The 17,564-nt window shown below is 36.5% G+C and overlaps 1 protein-coding gene across 1 annotated transcript; it reads left to right on the top strand.

The window, feature by feature from the left end:
* Window positions 1-11,930: 11,930 nt before the first annotated feature.
* Window positions 11,931-13,410, top strand: LOC113311413 (cation/H(+) antiporter 15-like). Its single transcript, XM_026560254.1, has 2 exons — window positions 11,931-12,135; window positions 12,221-13,410. Exons 1-2 carry the CDS (start codon window positions 11,931-11,933, stop codon window positions 13,408-13,410), a joined length of 1,395 nt encoding a protein of 464 aa, XP_026416039.1.
* Window positions 13,411-17,564: the final 4,154 nt, after the last annotated feature.

The raw sequence follows: 17,564 nt of genomic DNA, 5'->3' as shown, positions 1-17,564 counted from the left end.
CAACTCCGAGAAGAGATCGATCCCCCAAATCAGGAACAGTACAGATCTTTGAGATCATTTAGAAGGCACGTTCTGTTTCATCATCATCAAGAGCAGCAAGAGCATCTCCATAAAAAATATCAGACAACTTTTGACGACACGAGTCAATCGAAACTTCTTCTTAAAAAGCTAAGGTATTTCTCTCCGAAGATTCAGAGCTTGAAGAAGAATCATATCTCGCACGCTTCCTAGAGACATCCTCTTTCAATGAGGTTTTCTTGGGTAAATTTTTTGAAGCAGGTTTCTTAGGGATTCACTTGCTTTTGCCTAAAGTTTTGTCGCTCAACGAATTCACCTGTGCGAATAATCAAGATAAGTAACAGAGGCAACAATATTGTTAAAATGAGAAGTGTGTTTCTTACTTATTTATTCTGCGAAGTTCATACCTTGAGCTAAGTATTGACCTTTGAGGCATCCTGCGAAAGAGAAGAAATAAAATACAAGAAAGTTACAAATATTTACAAATTGGGTTAAGAGAGTCACATACCGTTACTTTCTTTTCCTCGTTTTCGAGTAATTTAGATTCCCAAGGTTGATAAGGGGGAAAATCTTCGGGAAGAGGATTATCCGAACCATCTGCAGCTCTACCAGAAACAAAGGACCCTTGCAGGATAACATGACAATTACGACAACTGGAATCATTAGATCTGCGAGCATCACGATTAGAGTTTGAATTCCAATCCACATCTCGCATTATTTTATCATCTTCAACGATACCATCTGCTCTTCTTACGCGAACAACCCATTTAGTCACATTAATTTTCATGATAGCGATATAATAATTCTTAAAGAAATTATCAAGAGTATACTCAACAGGATATGACTTTGTCACGATGACCTTCTTTTCGCACTTCTTCGGGATAAAAATTTCCAAGACCAGCTGCGCGACGAGCATACTCTAAGGGTATCCTAATAGCATCACCACTCAGTTGAAATATTTCTCGTGCGAATCTTTCATCAGCAAGAATTCTATAGAACAAAGGAATATCAGGGTTATATAAAGGAATTGGAAGATGTTGAAGTTGACCTAATGAAACAATGATCCTTTGGTTAATCCACTCGTCAGATCTAATTAGGTCAAGGTTAAGTTTGGATGCAAAGTTACAAGAAGGAGGACGGGAGAGTTCGTAACCTCTTTGATTTAAATCAGTTTTCATTCTGTTAAATTCGATCTCCATCTTTTTACCAGCAGGAGCCATTAGAGAATGGGAATGAAGAATATGAATTTGCAGAGAAGGTGAGAGAGAATGAAGAAGATAAAATAATATAAAAGAAAAATAATATATGAGAAATAGAATATATCGGAAAGAGCGACCCGTTTTTCAAGATTTACTCTCATTAATGCGAAGAAATGAACGGATAAAAACTTGCGGTTAAAAAAGACGTGTCAAGAAATGAGTGGTTAAAAGGACACGCGCACACAAGAAGGACTTGAAATCCGGATAAATTTTCGTCAAAGTAAAATGGAAAAAGATAAGAATGTGCGATCTTAAAAAGAAGAATTTCTCATATCACTCATTTTGAAGAATCAAGCGACATGAGAAGAGGCAAATGTAGAAGTTAAATATCGCACAGGTTAATAATTACGCGAAGTAAAGAATACAACATATGCGAGGAGTATCGCACACAGAAAATTGAGATGACACATCAGATGATGTCAGCAAAGTCACGGGTAAAGTGTGAAGAATTATGCGAAGAATTAAGTCATGCGAAGATGAGCGATTGTATATGAGCGAATATGTCGCACAGTGATCCCGAAAATAAAGGGATTCTTAGCTGTCATCCACTATGTAAAATCCTATATAAAGGAGAGGGTCGTAGTTTTGTAGAGGATTCTAGGACAAGTCTTGTAAGAGAGATTGAAAGAGAGAGAAAGTGAATTTAGGCTACAAGAAGTGTTTTTGTAGATTTCCATTTATCTTGTAAGTAATTCGAAAATTCAATCAATAAAACAATTGTCCATGATGATTACATAGAGAGATAACTAGATTAAGTGGAGTGTAGTTGTAAGAAAACTTACAACTACAATTTCAGTTCCATATTTTTTCTTTTTAAGGTTGGAGTGCAAATGGATCCCAAAATATTGAAAACATCAGGGCTCCTAACATATCTCATCGGATTGTGTTGTTACTTTTTCTCTTATACATTTGGATATACATTTTCCCATATGCTCAAAAATGATGCTATACCGTTCCTAAGGCCAGTAAATCCAAAAGCAGGGTTCCGGAGCTCTCTTAGAATTAATGAGCTATTCAACTTGGTTTCATTCCGTGTGATACCTTATGTACTCACCGATCTCAACATTCTCAACTCCGACCTCGGCCATTTAGCACTTCATGTAGCAATGGTTGCTAATTTTCTTCATTTGGGTAGATCCACAGTAACCGTATTCATATATTTATTCGCACAAGGGAACTCCGCACTGTAACTCTCTGTAGTGTTGGTATTGGTGGGTTTGTTTGTATATATAGTTTTCATTATGAGGCCAGCGGCATTATGGATTGTGAAAAATACACCAGAAGGGAAACCAGTGAAAGAATCATACCTTTCCTTTATAATGATTTCAGTTCTACTGTGTGAATTAGCTGCTCAATACTGTGGATTTTACGTCATAGTTGGGGCTTTCTTACTAGGTTTGGTTGTACCTGATGGTCCACCTTTAGGAACAACTATAGTTGATCAACTTGATTATATGATTACCTCTTTTCTCATGCCTCTTCATATGGGTATCGTTGGATTGAAGACTGATAATCGATTTCAGCTTGAATATTGTAGTTGCAGGAAATCCTACACTACACCCCTCATATGATTTCATTAACATTCAACTCATTTTAGATTAACAATCTTAATTTTATTGATGAATCTTTGAACAATCTTACAAGAAAAGATAAAGGAATTGAGAATAACCAGTGCTCTATATTTTCTCTCTCCTATTTACTTGTTTCTTACTCAAAAAAAATGATCTCTCTCTTCCTTTACAACTGAACGACTATTTATAGGGAAATACATAGTGGATGACAGCTAATCTGTCCTTTATTTTCGGATATGGCTTGCGACATTCTCGCAACCTTATAAATGTTAATCTCGCAAACTCTCTAATTTTCGCAGGACTATCACATCTTTCTCATGATTTTAGCTGACGTCGTTTATTATATCATTTCTGAGATTGTTCTGCGACGCTGTTGTGTTGTGTTGTTTGATAATTTCGCTGAGACATTATTGCTGCGAGATTATGATCCTACATCTTGCCTCTTCTCATACCTTCTCTGCGAAGTAGAGAATGATGTGAGAAATGCCACAGTTATCCATCATTTCATATTCTGCATTTATCACACGTATCCTTTTTCCCATCTGTTTCTTGACACGACTTTTTGTACCTGCTGCTTTTTAACCGCTTACATCTTTCCGCATTAATCATGTTTATCTTCCTTAGAAAATATTTCCTATATATATACTCTTTCTCACTCTCTTTTTCTCTCTTTTTATTTTCTATGCAACTTCATCGTTCTTCTGCAAATTCCATTATTGCAACTTTTCTTCTTTCTTCATCTTTCATTCTTTTTTTTTTAAGTTCTTCTTCATCTCCATACTGTTCCCTCTGTAGATCTTCATCATTTGTAATTGTCTTCGAAATAATCTTCCTTCTAGTGTTTTCCATGGATTCATCAAGGTTAGTTTTCTTTTTTCTTCCTTATGGGTTTTGCTGAAATTAATCTTGCTTACTGCCTTATTTGATGTTGTTTATGTGATTCCCATACTCTTGTTATTTCAGCAAAAGCGCCTCCAACACTAAATTTACGTTCAGAACCCTAATATTCCCAAACCGCATCATAAGATTGTTGTACACAAAAGAAAGTCTGTGAATCAGAAGGTAATAAGAAATATTATTCTTTTCTAATAATAATATTGTTAGCTCTGTTTCTTATCTGGATTGTAATTCGCAGGGTGATAAGGATGTCAATAGACCTCTCAAGAAATCTCGCCACCTTAAAACTGTTGAAACCTCTGTACCATTCCACTTACTTATCTCCTCTAAATATCCTACGACATCTTCGCAAGTTAAACCATTATCTCCTATTCGCGAAAAAGCTGCCTCAGACTTCATTTATTCAACTGACCTTTCAATGATTGAAACCCCCATTATTGATCCTTCTGTGAATGAAACTTCTTCTCTCCCTATTTATAATGTTTCTCAACCCTCAATCTTTGCCAGTTCTCTACCTGAGCCTCTACCCTTTTCGAAAGAAACTGTGGAAGGAATAGATATTTCTTTCAAAGTTTTGTCTGAAGTCCTGGATGATGGAAAGAAGTCTCCCATTGATCCTGTCAAGTCTGGTATTTGCGAAATTCTGAGTAAGTATTTCGGTTCTGACAGAGCTGCTTCGCAAACATCTTTGGAAAAAGAGTGTAATGCTCTTCGTCTCGAAAATCAAAAACTTCAGAATGTTTTGCTGGATCGTGACAATCTTCACAAGAAGAATGATGAATTTAGAGGTATGATTTCCTTATCTGTATCTTCAAATTGCCTTTCTAATGATTTTATCCTTCCCATATTTAATTATGCTTGAAATCGCTCTTTCACATGTTAAGCCTTAAACCAGAAACGAATAATGGAGAGATATCAATTTGAATCTGCTGTTGAAGAAGCCCGTGTTGATAAAGAGATTTTGATGGATCAATATAACCAATTAGATAACCTCTATTCATATTCTGTTGATCATATAAATAATCTTACCAATGAAAATACCCAATTAGTTCAGAGGCAAGACTTATTAAGTAATGAAATATCTCGCCTTTCTTACTCTTTAACTAAAGCTAATTTAGGGATGAAAACTTTATCAGATGAGAATAAAACCTTATCTCAAGAGAAGCGAACTTGTTTAAACAAGATGCGATATCTTCGCAACAACTTAGCATTCTTCAGAAAGTATGTGATGACCAAGAACAATCTCTTCGCTCTTTGAGAAATGAACTTAAAGAAGTAACTGAGTCATCTATCGCTGAAAGAGATACACTCATTCAAGGTAGAATAGCTTTAAGTGTAAAGGCGAATCAACTTAAAGAACAATATTCCAAATTAGAGGAATCTTATTCTTCTCTTGCGAAGAAAAATGCCTTTCTTATTTCTAAAGAGAAAAATCTTCAGTCTCGACTTAAAGGTTTAGTTGGAGATAAATTTGATGCCGCAATGGACCGTTGGGAGAATAGTTGTCTGACTTTGATTCAACACCTTATTTAGCAAAAGGAAGGTAGTCATAATAGTTTGACTACCTTAACTATCTTTTCTTTGTCATATCTTTTTGAGTTCTTCATCTTATTGAAATTTTGTATTCTAACTTTCGCAGAGTCTGAGAAAAATCTTCATTCCTCCATTTCTGTTTTGGAGGCTAAATATGCCAAAATTCGCAAAGAAAATGCATTACTTGTCTTTGTCCTTACTGGTTCTCGCGACCGAGCAGAAAGAAGACTTGATTATCTTGCTTACTTTAAGGATATTCAAGATAGGAATTATCAGAGAGCACTTCTTCGTCAAGTTCATCTCCAGGATGAAGTCCTTGTGAATGATATTTTATTGTCTAAATCTCTTCCTCCTACATCAATCAAAACTTTGGAAGTAGATGATGATGAAGTTCCTCGTCCTGCTAACAGTGATTATGATTATGAAAGTGGTGCAGAGGTTAGTTTTTTGGAAGATGGAGTAGAGAGCGACTGCTGGTGTTAATGAAAATGAAAAAGAAATCTCTTTTGAAAAAGTAATTGCTGGCAATAATCAAGGTGCGAATCAAGGAGAAGATCGGAATCGAAATGAAGGAGAGGCTGGCGATAATGAGAACATTGGCGAAGAACGTCTATTATCTCCTTCTACTGGAATTAATACTGAAGCATGAGCTTCTTATCTAATTCTATCTTCTTGAACTGTCTCATCTTTATTAATTTTTGCGAATAATATTCTTCAACCAACTTTGGAATCAATTTTCCCTTTTAGTATTTTGCTGGTGAGAAAGATAATGCCTCTTGTTTATTGATTCCCATACTTGCCTCTCATTATCTTTCTTGCGAAAAATGATCTGTTATGAATACTTATAAATATTTTGTTTTGTCATGTGTTCTTATTTTGTCTTCCTAATTAAAGGTATTATTATGCCACCTCTTGTCATTGCGACAACATCGCAGGACGTTCTTGCACTTTCATGCAAGAACCCATTGATCTTGACTTAAATTTTTCTTTTGTATTATGGCCTCTTCAGAAATGTTGCGACAATATGACAGGCCTAAATATTCTTGCGAAAATAAAGCCACATGACATTGCCGTCTTGCAACGAAATCGAAGGACGTCTTCGCACTTTCATGCGAAAACCCATTGATCTCGTCTTATCTTTTTCTTTTGTATTATTGCCTCTTCAGGATTTTTGCACAAATATGACAAGCCTTAATACCCTTGCGAGTAAAAAGCCTCACGACATTTGCGTCTTAAGACACTTATCAGCTCCCTAATGGAGGGTGTCGCCCTTATCTTCCCCCTGGTTGTCCCTTCAAGGAGGCGTACTTCTACCATACAAGGTTATCTCCTCTCATCCAGTCTTAACAACAACCAGTTGTTTTCGCAGCCTCTTATCCCTTTTACCTATAGGGCTTATGGTTACGAGACTGCACCCTAAGTGGGGTTTTCTTCGGGCCGAGTGCAGTATAAGCCAAGACTTGTCAAGAATGGCAAGGTACGCTTCAAACGCCCCTGTCACTATTGACTCAACCGTGTACCTCGGCTCTTTGATCAGATTCTACACTCCTTGGGAGAGTCCTTATTACCTTAGTCACCCAACTTAAGTTATATGCTTAAGCTGAGAATCCAAGGTGCCTCTCCCGGATGGGCTTTATTGACCCCAAATCTCCATGACTTAGGTTCCGGTGGCGGTGTAGCCTTTCCCTGAGCCATGCAACAGGTACCCCCTTATATGACGTACTTTAGGTCTTACATTTGCCTCTTGCGAAATTTTATTTGCGAACTAGGGTTTACGCTATAAAGGTTCGCCCCTTTCTTTTATGTCATTGTTCTATGATTATCTCTGCGAAAGTTTCGCACATTATGATCTTGTTTTGATATGAATAATCTTGCAATTATTCTTTCAGAATCCATAACTTCTCAAAGTTTCTTACGGATAATATCTTATTTAAGTACAACCTGTTCCATGGATTGTCAAGTCTATGACCAATATCTCTACCTTCTGGATCCATTAATTTATAACCTCGTGTTCCAACTATCTCCTTAATGATGTAAGGTCCATCCATTTTTTCGCTAATTTTCCACCATTTTCTCGCTGATATATTAGTGTCTCTCGCATAACTAAATCTCCTGGTTGGAATTCACGTACTTTGACACGTTTATTATATTCTCGGGCTAATCTTCGCTGATAATTCTCCATATGTTGTAAAGCTCTTTCTCTTTTTTCTTCTTATTCATCAAGTTTGTTTAAGATCAAATCCGCACTAAGATTTTTCTCCCAATCTTCTCTCTTTGTTGTCGGAATAACAAATTTTATTGGTAACACCGCTTCAACTCTGTATGTTAAACAAAAAGGTGACATTCCAGTAAATTCTTTTATAGTTGTATTATAATCCCATACTGCATTGTGTACTTGTTCAAACCATGCTTTGTGATATCCTTCCAATTTCTTCTTTAATATATCTGCAATTGTTTTGTTTGTTGCGTCTACCTGCCTATTAGCTTGTGGATACAAAGGAGTAGACTTTCCACATTTTATATTAGATGTATTAAGTAACATTTCTATGTTCTGTCCTTCAAACTGTTTCCCATTATCAGATACCAACTGCACAGGAATTCCGAATCTGCAAATGATATTTTCGAATATGAATGTAAAGATATCTTTGTCGCGAATATGCTGTACTGCCTTCACTTCTGTCCATTTTGTGAAATAATCTGTTGCGACTATTAAGTATCTTCTTTGTCCAGAACCTGGTAAAAATGGCCCCACAATATCTAAGCCCCACTTTCCAAAAGGCCACACACTGGTTGAAGATGACAATGGTGCTCCAGGTGCATGTATTTTCTTTCCATGCCGCTGACAATCTTCGCAACGTCTTGATATTTGTTTTGCATCTTCGTGCATGTATGGCCAGTAATAGCCTTGCATTTTTGCTCTATGTGCCAAAGATCTTCCCCGCTATGATTGCCAGCATCCCCACTATGTAACATTTTTAGCACTTTTTCTCCTTCCTCTCGTGTCAAACATCTGAGTGATGGTCCATTAAAGGATTTTCGGTATAGCAGCCCATCTCTTAATTCATAATTCGTTGCCGGCTTTTTAACTTGTGTGTTTCCAATCTATTTCTTGGTGTTTCTCCTTTCGCCAAATATGCATGAAGTTCGTTCTCCAATCTGCGATATTGTTCGTTTGTTCTTCTTCTTCACCGTCTATTATCATCACGTCACTTCTTCTTCTTTTATTGATTGATGGTGACAGAAGTGTTTGTATTTTTATGCATCTCGCAGTTGGATCTGTCATCATGCTTGAGATGAAAGCAAAAGCGTCTGCGAGTCTGTTATCCTTCCTTGAAATGTGCCTCCATTTTATTTTTGGGATTTTCGCTGACAATTCTTCAACGAGCTTCTGTATTTCTTCAAGGATGGTTCATTTGTAGTATACTCTCCCTTTATTTGGCGAATAACTAGCTGCGAATCACTAGTGATCCTGGCATTTTCTAGTTTCATTTCTATTGCGAATTTTAAGGCATGTATCACAGCTTCATATTCCGTTTCGTTATTAGTGGATGCGAATTCCAATCTGAATGAAAAACCATCTTCACTCCTTCTGGCGAAATTAAAACAATTCCAACTCCATTTCCTTCCCATTTGATGATCCATCTACCAATATCTCCCATCTATTTGGTTTCTGTTAATAAATCTTTGGATCTCCGTGTTCTCTATTCTATATCCATCATTTCTTCTACGCTTCATCTTCTTCTAAAGGAAATTCTCCCAAGAAATCTGCAACAACTTGTGATTTTGGTGAAGACAAAATTTCATATTTAATATCAAAGTGGCCTACTTGTGCATTCCATCTCTCACTCTTCCTGCTTTTTAGAATTCTTCATCACTGATTCAATTGGTACTTTTGTTAATACCTCTATCTTGTGCGCTTGAAAAAATATTGCGGAGCTTCAATGATGCATAAACTAATGCTAAGATTAACTTCTCAATCTTTGAGTAATTCTTCTCGGCAGTATTAAAAGTTTTGCTAATGTAATAATGGGTTTCTCCACTCCTGCGTCTATTCGCAATAACACAACACTTAATGCATGCGACGTCGTCGCAAGATAGATCAATAATTCTTCTCCTGATTCTGCTTTTTGTAAAATAGTTGTATTCATAAGATGTTCTTTGATCCCTTGAAAAGCTTTTTCGCATTCATCAGTCCATTTGAATTTCGCACCCTTCTTGAGTATATCGAAAAAATATTTGCATTTGTCTGATGATCGCGAAATGAATCTCCCCAGCGAAGCTAAAGTCCATTCAACTTCTGTACATCTTTTATTGTTGCTGGTGTTGGCATGTCACGAACTGCTTGCACTTTTTCTGGATCAACCTGTATTCCTTCCTTTGATACAATGTAGCCTAAAAATTTTCCCGATGCAACTCCAATAGTACACTTCTCAGGATTCAGTTTAATGTTATACTGCCGCATTTGTTCAAAAATCTCCCTCAGGTCCTGTACATGGTCTTTGGCTTCTTTACTCTTTACTAACATGTCATCCACGTATACTTCTAATGTTTTGTGTATCCATTTCGAACACCTTCTCTACCATTCTTTGGTATGTCGCTCCCGCATTTCGCAAACCAAATGGCATTTTCGCGTAATAATATAAACCTCTAGGGGCAAAGAAAGCAGTATGTTCTTGATCTTCTTCAGCGAGAAGGATTTGGTTATACCCTTTGTACCCATCTAAAGATGATACCCTATCATTTCCCGCTGCGGATTCCACCATTTGAGGAATATCTGGTAATAGAAAACTATCTTTAGGACAAACTTTGTTTAAATCAGTGAAATCTATGCAAATCCTTATTCCTTTGTTTTTCTTTGGGATAATGACCATATTCGCTATCCATTCTGGGTATTGATTCCTGCATCAAGCATTTTCTGTAGTTCTTCTTCTATTTGGGAATGGTAAGCTGTTGCGATTTTTCTTATTCTTTGTTTAAATGGTCTCACATTCTTGTTAATATCCAACTTGTGACATGCAATTGATGGATCTATTCCCGGTATCTCATCCATGCTCCCTGCGAAAACGTCTTTATATTCTCGCAAAAGGTTAACAGTTCTTTCTTCTTCTTCTACATCCATCTTGGTTCATATTCTCAATATTACAAGTTCTTCTATAGTCCCAATATTTACTTCTTTTTTTGGTTCTGCGGCAGTGTAACTGGACTTGGATTCTCCCATTGGTGTTGGTTCTTTTATTGTTTTCACAGGTCCTTCTCCTTCTTCCGAAATTTCGCTGGGTATTCCCCTGCCTTCTTTTGCCCTTATCATGTATACTCTAAATTCTTCTTCTTTCTTTGCCTCCTTTGCCAACTTTCTGCGAAATTGTTTCCTTTTTGCTTGTCCTTCATAATGCTTTACTTCAATTTGATGACATAATTTCGCATTGTCAACATCTCCTCTGATTTCACCTATTCCATTTGGTGTGGGGAATTTAATACGTTGATGCAACGTTGACACTACAGCTTTTATCGCATGTATCCATGGTCTTCCTAACAACATATTATATGGAGATTCCATATCCACCACGCATAGTGTCACGTGTGTTTCGATCTCTCCTAGTGGAATTCGTACTACTATTTCTCCTTTAGGTTTTGTTGTGGATTTTCCAAAGCCATGAACAAGATATGTTGAACTGGACATTTCTTCATCTTTAAATCCCATTCCCCTGAACGCATGATAAAATATTATATCCACTGAACTTCCTGTATCGACTAAAGTTCTGTTCAATATCCATTCTTCCGTGGATTTTGTTGTTGTCCCCTTCTCTTTTCGTGTAATAGGCACTGTAATAACCAATGGAGATATGTGGTTCAAATTTTATTTTGGTATTTCTACCGCCATGAATGTGATTTTTTGCTTTTTCCAATCTTTCAAGGGTGATGTCTTTTCTACTGCCATAACCTTCCTTCCTTCAAAATTTCGTTTATGTATTCTTCTTTTGATGTTTTCATTGAATTCATTAATCATTATTTTTGTTATCATATTACACTCCAATCTTTTGTCATTTTCATTGACTCTAATCATTTTTGTTTTAACTGGTTCACTGATTTATTTAATCACTTTCTTGATTTGAACAATTTCAACAACAATCTTCAACTTTCAATCTTCATCTCCCTGTTTCTAGCGCCATTATGTAGTTGCAGGAAATCCTACACTACACCCCTCATATGATTTCATTAACATTCAACTCATTTTAAATTAACCATCTTAATTTTATTGATGAATCTTTGAACAATCTTACAAGAAAAGATAAAGGAATTGAGAATAACCAATGCTCTGTATTTTCTCTCTCCTATTTACTTTTTTCTTACTAAAAAAAAATGATCTCTCTCTTCCTTTACAACTGAACGACTATTTATAGGGAAATACATAGTGGATGACAGCTAATCTGTCCTTTATTTTCGGATATGGGTTGCGACATTCTCGCAATCTTACAAATGTTAATCTCGCAAACTCTCTAATTTTCGCAGGACTATCACATCTTTCTCATGATTTTAGCTGACGTCGTTTATTATATCATTTCTGAAATTGTTCTGCGACGCTGTTGTGTTGTGTTGTTTGATAATTTCGCTGAGACATTATTGCTGCGAGATTATGATCCTACAAATATCTATGGCGGGCAGTAGTGCTCATCATTGGTTGCAGCGTTGGAAATATTATCGGAGTATTCTTCCCGTATGTAATTCTTGGAGTACTGCCCATTCAGATAGTTTCTTGCTTGCACTCATTATGAACCTTAAAGGAATCGTGGAGGTTTCCATCCTCAACATCTGGATAGATTCTCAGAATGCAAAGGTATGTCTGCATAGATTAAAAGGTTAATTAGTTCCGGCCCGGTTATGGAACTTGATGGTATTTGAACACTTAGGCATCATGGTTGAAATTCTTTTCGTAATGCGCAGGAAATTTTATATTCGGAAAATCAGTAATAGTTTTCGCAGTTGTTCTGATATCAGCAATCATTACTCCCCTGGTGAAATACCTCTATGATCCTTCAACAAGATACTTGAGGTACAAAAGAAGTTCAGTTCTGCAGTCGAAGCAAAACAAGTTAGACTTCCGTGTACTTGTATGTGTTCACACCCAAGATGATGTTCCTACTATTATCAGACTCCTTGAAGCCACTAATCCAACAAAATACCACCCCTTAACTCTGTACATCCTCCGTCTTGTTGAGCTCGTGGGACGTGCTTCTCCTCTCCTTATTTCCCACCCACGATACAGACGCGCTTCCTCATCATCAAATGCTAGCAAATCTGAAAGGATTGTCAATGCCTTCCAACAACTCGAAGACCGATACCTTAATCTTGTTACAATTCAAGGCTTCTCCACCATCTCTCCATATGCTTCAATGCACAACGATATATGCACCATGTCAGCTGACAAGAGGACATCTCTCATAATTTTCCCTTACTGCAGACAAGATGTAATAAGCCTGAGGGATGATCTTGCCAGACCAAATATTTCTAATCGTTCTATCAAAACCCTTCTACAAAATCTGTTGCGGAACTCCCCATGCTCAGTCGGGATCTTAATTGACGGTAAAAATTACCAAGCACAATCGATCCACTTCTTGCCTGACAGGCCTTTCCGTGTGACAGTACTCTTTTTTGGTGGCCCAGATGATCGTGAAGCATTGGCTTTTGCAATGAATATGATCCATCACCCGTCAGTCTTTGTTACTGTTATAAGGTTTTATGGTCCTACAAGTTCATCAACACCCGGAGAAGTTAATGATTTTCTCGGTGGATCGGGGAGCATTGATGTTCAGAGATATAAGTTGCTTGATGAAGAATTGGTTGACCAATATAAAATTAACGCAATGCATGATGAAACATTGACATATAAAGAAGTAGACGTGAAAGATGCTGCAGAAACAATATGGGCAGTCCAATCAATTCACGATGATTTTGATCTTATGTTGGTAGGAAGACAACAAATCACTGATTCAGATATTATCAATGCTTCTGTATTTGATGCTGATTCGCCCGAGTTCGAAGATCTAGGAGCTATTGGAGACTTGGTTGCATCTCCTGATTATGATATCAAGGGGTCCATATTAATAATTCATCAACGGCAAGATATTACTTAGTTAATCATGGTAATTAATCAAAACCAGCTAACTCCGACACAACTGACAAACTAGATTGTCTAACAGAATCTGTCTCATTAACAGAACAGCTAACAGATTATGCTGTCTCAAACGAAACATGGACAATGTTGTAAACTAGCTAGGTTGTTATTAGTTTTGAAATTAAATTTTTAGGAAGTCCGGGACTCGACTTTCTACAGGAGTTAAAGAACTCATCAACTCTCTTCTGGATGGCTAATAAATTGGCTAGTTATACTTATAACCAAGAAACAATTGAGAGCGAAATGATCAGAATCAAAGTTAGAAAAGTTGCAAGTGTTAAATGTCATGTCCTTAGTCATGCATGCACTTTCTTTCAACTGATATATATTACTCAAAAAGAATCATGAATGATGAATCTGAACTTAAAAACCAAAACCTAATGCGATTTCTAATAAAGTTTGGGAAACAAGTAGTTAGAGAAGAATAAGAAAAAGAAAACACAGACATATATATCCTGGCTAAATTGGGACCTATATGACTTAATTGGGGCCTATAGCTAGATGACAAAAAAGGTCATTAGAAATCACTTCACAACATCCCTTATCAAAATAATTACCAAACTACCTATTTTACCCCTGATTAATTAGCACTAATTAATCATATTAGGGGTTAATTTTGTTTTGGATGTGAGATTAACCAATGTTAGAGAGTTCATCAAAACATCAACATTTTGATTTTTTTTTTTATAAAAGTTACACAGAATCGGTTTACGTTCATTCACTTGTAAACCGATTCTGGATTGGTGTTTAGAATTACCAGAGGACATCCAGAATCGGCTTACTTTGACATGTTTTATAATCCGATTATGAGAATCGGATTTTTCTTATGACATATATAAGACGATTGGTTCCTTTCATTACCAATTTTCATTCATCGCATTATTATTGTAGGATGCATTTAGCACATGCATCAAGCCTTTAAACCCCTAGGCGACCCTAGTGGACGATTTATAGTCTCGTGAGGGTTTACATAGAGGTCTACCCACAAAACCTGTACAAAAAACTTCTAAAGCCATCAATCTTCCTCCGACGAAGACGATACCGCATCCCAGTAGTCCGAGTTATCCTCCGGGATTCTATCTGCCAAGAAGTGATAGCTTGCATCGAATGTGAATGCTTACCCCTTTACTTCCAAGTAGCGCGCTTTCACGACTTCGTGCTACAAAAACACAAAAACAAGCTTACATTTGTTAGTGTTGTTTCGTTCGAATATAACACACATGGGGTACGTAAAAAAAAACCACAAAATTACTTACAAATTGTGCAATGGACAAGGTGAAGGGGCGAGCGTTAAAAATCGGAGGTTGGAGAGCTAAAAAAGCAAGTATCACATTTTCAATGACTATGTGTCTTTCATGGATTGCTTGAACACTTCTTGCATTAGGATTTCCAAATTCTTGGATAAATTTTTTGAATCCTCTCTTTCGGAGGATTGACGTATAAGCCGATTTTCCGCATAACATGCTTTCGTGATTGTCAAATCTTCTGCGGAGTCGAATGATGCCATTTCTTGTATGTATATGTATGAAATGAGTAGTTGTGGAGTATATGGAGTGAGGGGGGATAAAATGATCAATTTTGGGGCAAATGGGGTCCAAGTGTGAGGTCTCTATTTATAGAGAAAGTCGCAAATGACTATTTTTTTTGAAAAACGTGTAATAATTTCACCAAGGAATCGGTCTTTATTTCGACCAAAGTAAACACGGCTAGAGTCATTTGAAATTTTGAATTTAATTTCATCGACATTAATCGGTTTATATATTTCCATATGTGAATCCAATTCTATAACATCCAGAAAGATTGGCCTGCATAACGGGTTTATGATGACATATCGAGTAAACCGATTCTTGACATGTCAGGCTAGAATTATAGAGCAACACATAAATATAATTGAAGCTTCAAGTTCATCAAGTTCAACACAAATGTCATAAAAAAAAAACTTAAAATAACAACAAGTCTTGTAAACTTAAACTTTTAATATCTATAACTTAAACATAAAAACTTAAACAGCAGGAACACCTGCACCGACATTACCACCATCAGCAGGAGCACCAGAACCAGCAGCACCACCATCAGCAGGAGCACCAGCACCAGCAGCACCACCATCAGGAGCAGCTCGTACATCAGCCATTAGTTCCCACATTTCTTGCATTTCTGCATGGACCTCCCTCCTAGATGAAATTATGTTTCTCCTCATCTTAGCGAAGGTGATGACCTCAATAAGCTCTTCAAGTGAAAGCTCATCAATCAATTCCAGGGCTTGTTCAAGCCGGGTTTCAGCTCCGAATGCAAACTTGTGTAGGTTCCTCACCGACACTTTTTGTGGTACCCTCAAGATATCCTCATCAGTTAAATCACATTTGTAGAATGGTAGGTGTCCGAAGTCCATTCTACAAAAAAAATAAACAAAAATCAAGTTAAAAATCGTTACACAAAGAAATATATGTAACCCGATTCTGAAGAAACCACTAAAATCGGTTTATGTGGTACATGTATAAAATACGATTCTAAAAGAAAGATGAAAAGACTATATTAATTGGATTATACATATTACATATATAAACCGATTCTGGCGATATATTTTCATATTTCATTTCTAAGCCAGAATCGAATAATGTTCATCCTAATGTAAACCGATTACAATGCATGCTCTTCATGGTCGAAAAAATCCATAATCCGTTTATTCGATAGGTCAAGAAAAACCGATTCTGGGTGTAATCAGAGTTTTTATTTGGCAAAAATGATGATTTAAAGATGTAAATCAATAAGATAAGAAGATGGGTTGATGGAGATTACCTTCTTCTTGGTTGGATCGAAGATCGTCGTAGTAGAGGATGAAAAAAAAATTGATTAGGGTTTTGAGAATTTGGAAAATTTATGATAGAAACAGAAAGATTTTTTAGGTTTAGGTTTTTTTGATTTTGGATTTACTGAAAATAGAAAGATTAGAATTTGTACTAGTGAGTTTTAGATATTAATGTGAGGGTAAATTAATATTTTTTATAAGGTTTGGATGCCTAAAGTAATTTGGGGCGTGAGAATGAAAAACCTATAAGCCCGAATTAAGTGGTATAGGCCCCAATTTAGCTAAGGTATATATATGTATGAACAATATCATACGTGGAAACAAAGTTTTTGGAATATAAAAAGTAATTTTGCCAGGACTGTCTAACACGACATTACACGATTAGCGCAAAAAAACACAGCCATCTCTCTAGCACGATACGACACAACATGTCTAAATCTATGGCACAATACAACACAAGACACATCACGCTAGCTGAACACATGATTTCGCAGGCAAAGTTGTGTAGCGTCGGCACGTTTTACACTGCTAGATGTCACATTGTACATAGATGAAATCATTGGATCATTATACAAATGGCCTGAGTTTGATGAGTTTGAAACTCGTCCGCACCACCGACTATTTTTATTGATGACGTAATAACACCAAAAAAGTTTGAATCTTTTAATCTAAGAACAACCGGTTCCACCTTTTGGATAAGGTTTTTCCGAGATGAATGTCATGCAATAAACAAAATATTAACAAAAAAAATTAAAATAAGAAACCTTTTTGGATTGGGTTTATCCACGCAAGGTAATCCTTTTTTTTGAAGACAATTTTTCCCGTATACGGTCCTCACCGTTGTAGATGCCATCTCCAAAAATACAACAATCACGTCTTGTGTAAGTAGCACTATAACACTACTTGGTTGGCAAATGTTAACAATTACTATGCGCTTAATTACGACTCTGACTCTTATGTTCTCTAATTTCGTCGAACTTCTCTTAAAAAAAACTAAAAATATACAAAAGCCTTATCTAATTTTCAATCGCACGTCTCCGCCTCCCTATTCTTCCTACTCTTTCTCTCCCATGAAACCCTACATGGCAAAGAAAATCATTCTTCTTCTTGATGATGTCTTCCGGAAAGCTAACTAAAATCTCAAGGATCTTGGTTTATGAAAATCGTGATAATATCTATTGCATATAAAACCCATTCAGTTTGTTCCATCAGTGTATTCTGGAACAACCTTGGTATAGGGGCGACATGATTTAGTAGAGGGGCGACATGGTTTAATAGAGAGGCGGCATTCGAATATGACAAAAAGT

Source organism: Papaver somniferum, chromosome 9 (assembly GCF_003573695.1).
Source record: "Papaver somniferum cultivar HN1 chromosome 9, ASM357369v1, whole genome shotgun sequence".
NCBI lineage: Eukaryota > Viridiplantae > Streptophyta > Magnoliopsida > Ranunculales > Papaveraceae > Papaver > Papaver somniferum.
Note: the sequence above shows the minus strand (reverse complement) of the source record. Positions and strands in the feature narration are given on the sequence as shown.

Coding starts and splice junctions, on each gene's coding strand:
- LOC113311413 (XM_026560254.1), top strand. CDS start 11,931: ATGGCGGGCAGTAGTGCTCATCATTGGTTGCAGCGTTGGAAATATTAT. Junction 12,136..12,220: donor ATGTCTGCATAGATTAAAAG/GTTAATTAGTTC, acceptor CGTAATGCGCAG/GAAATTTTATATTCGGAAAA.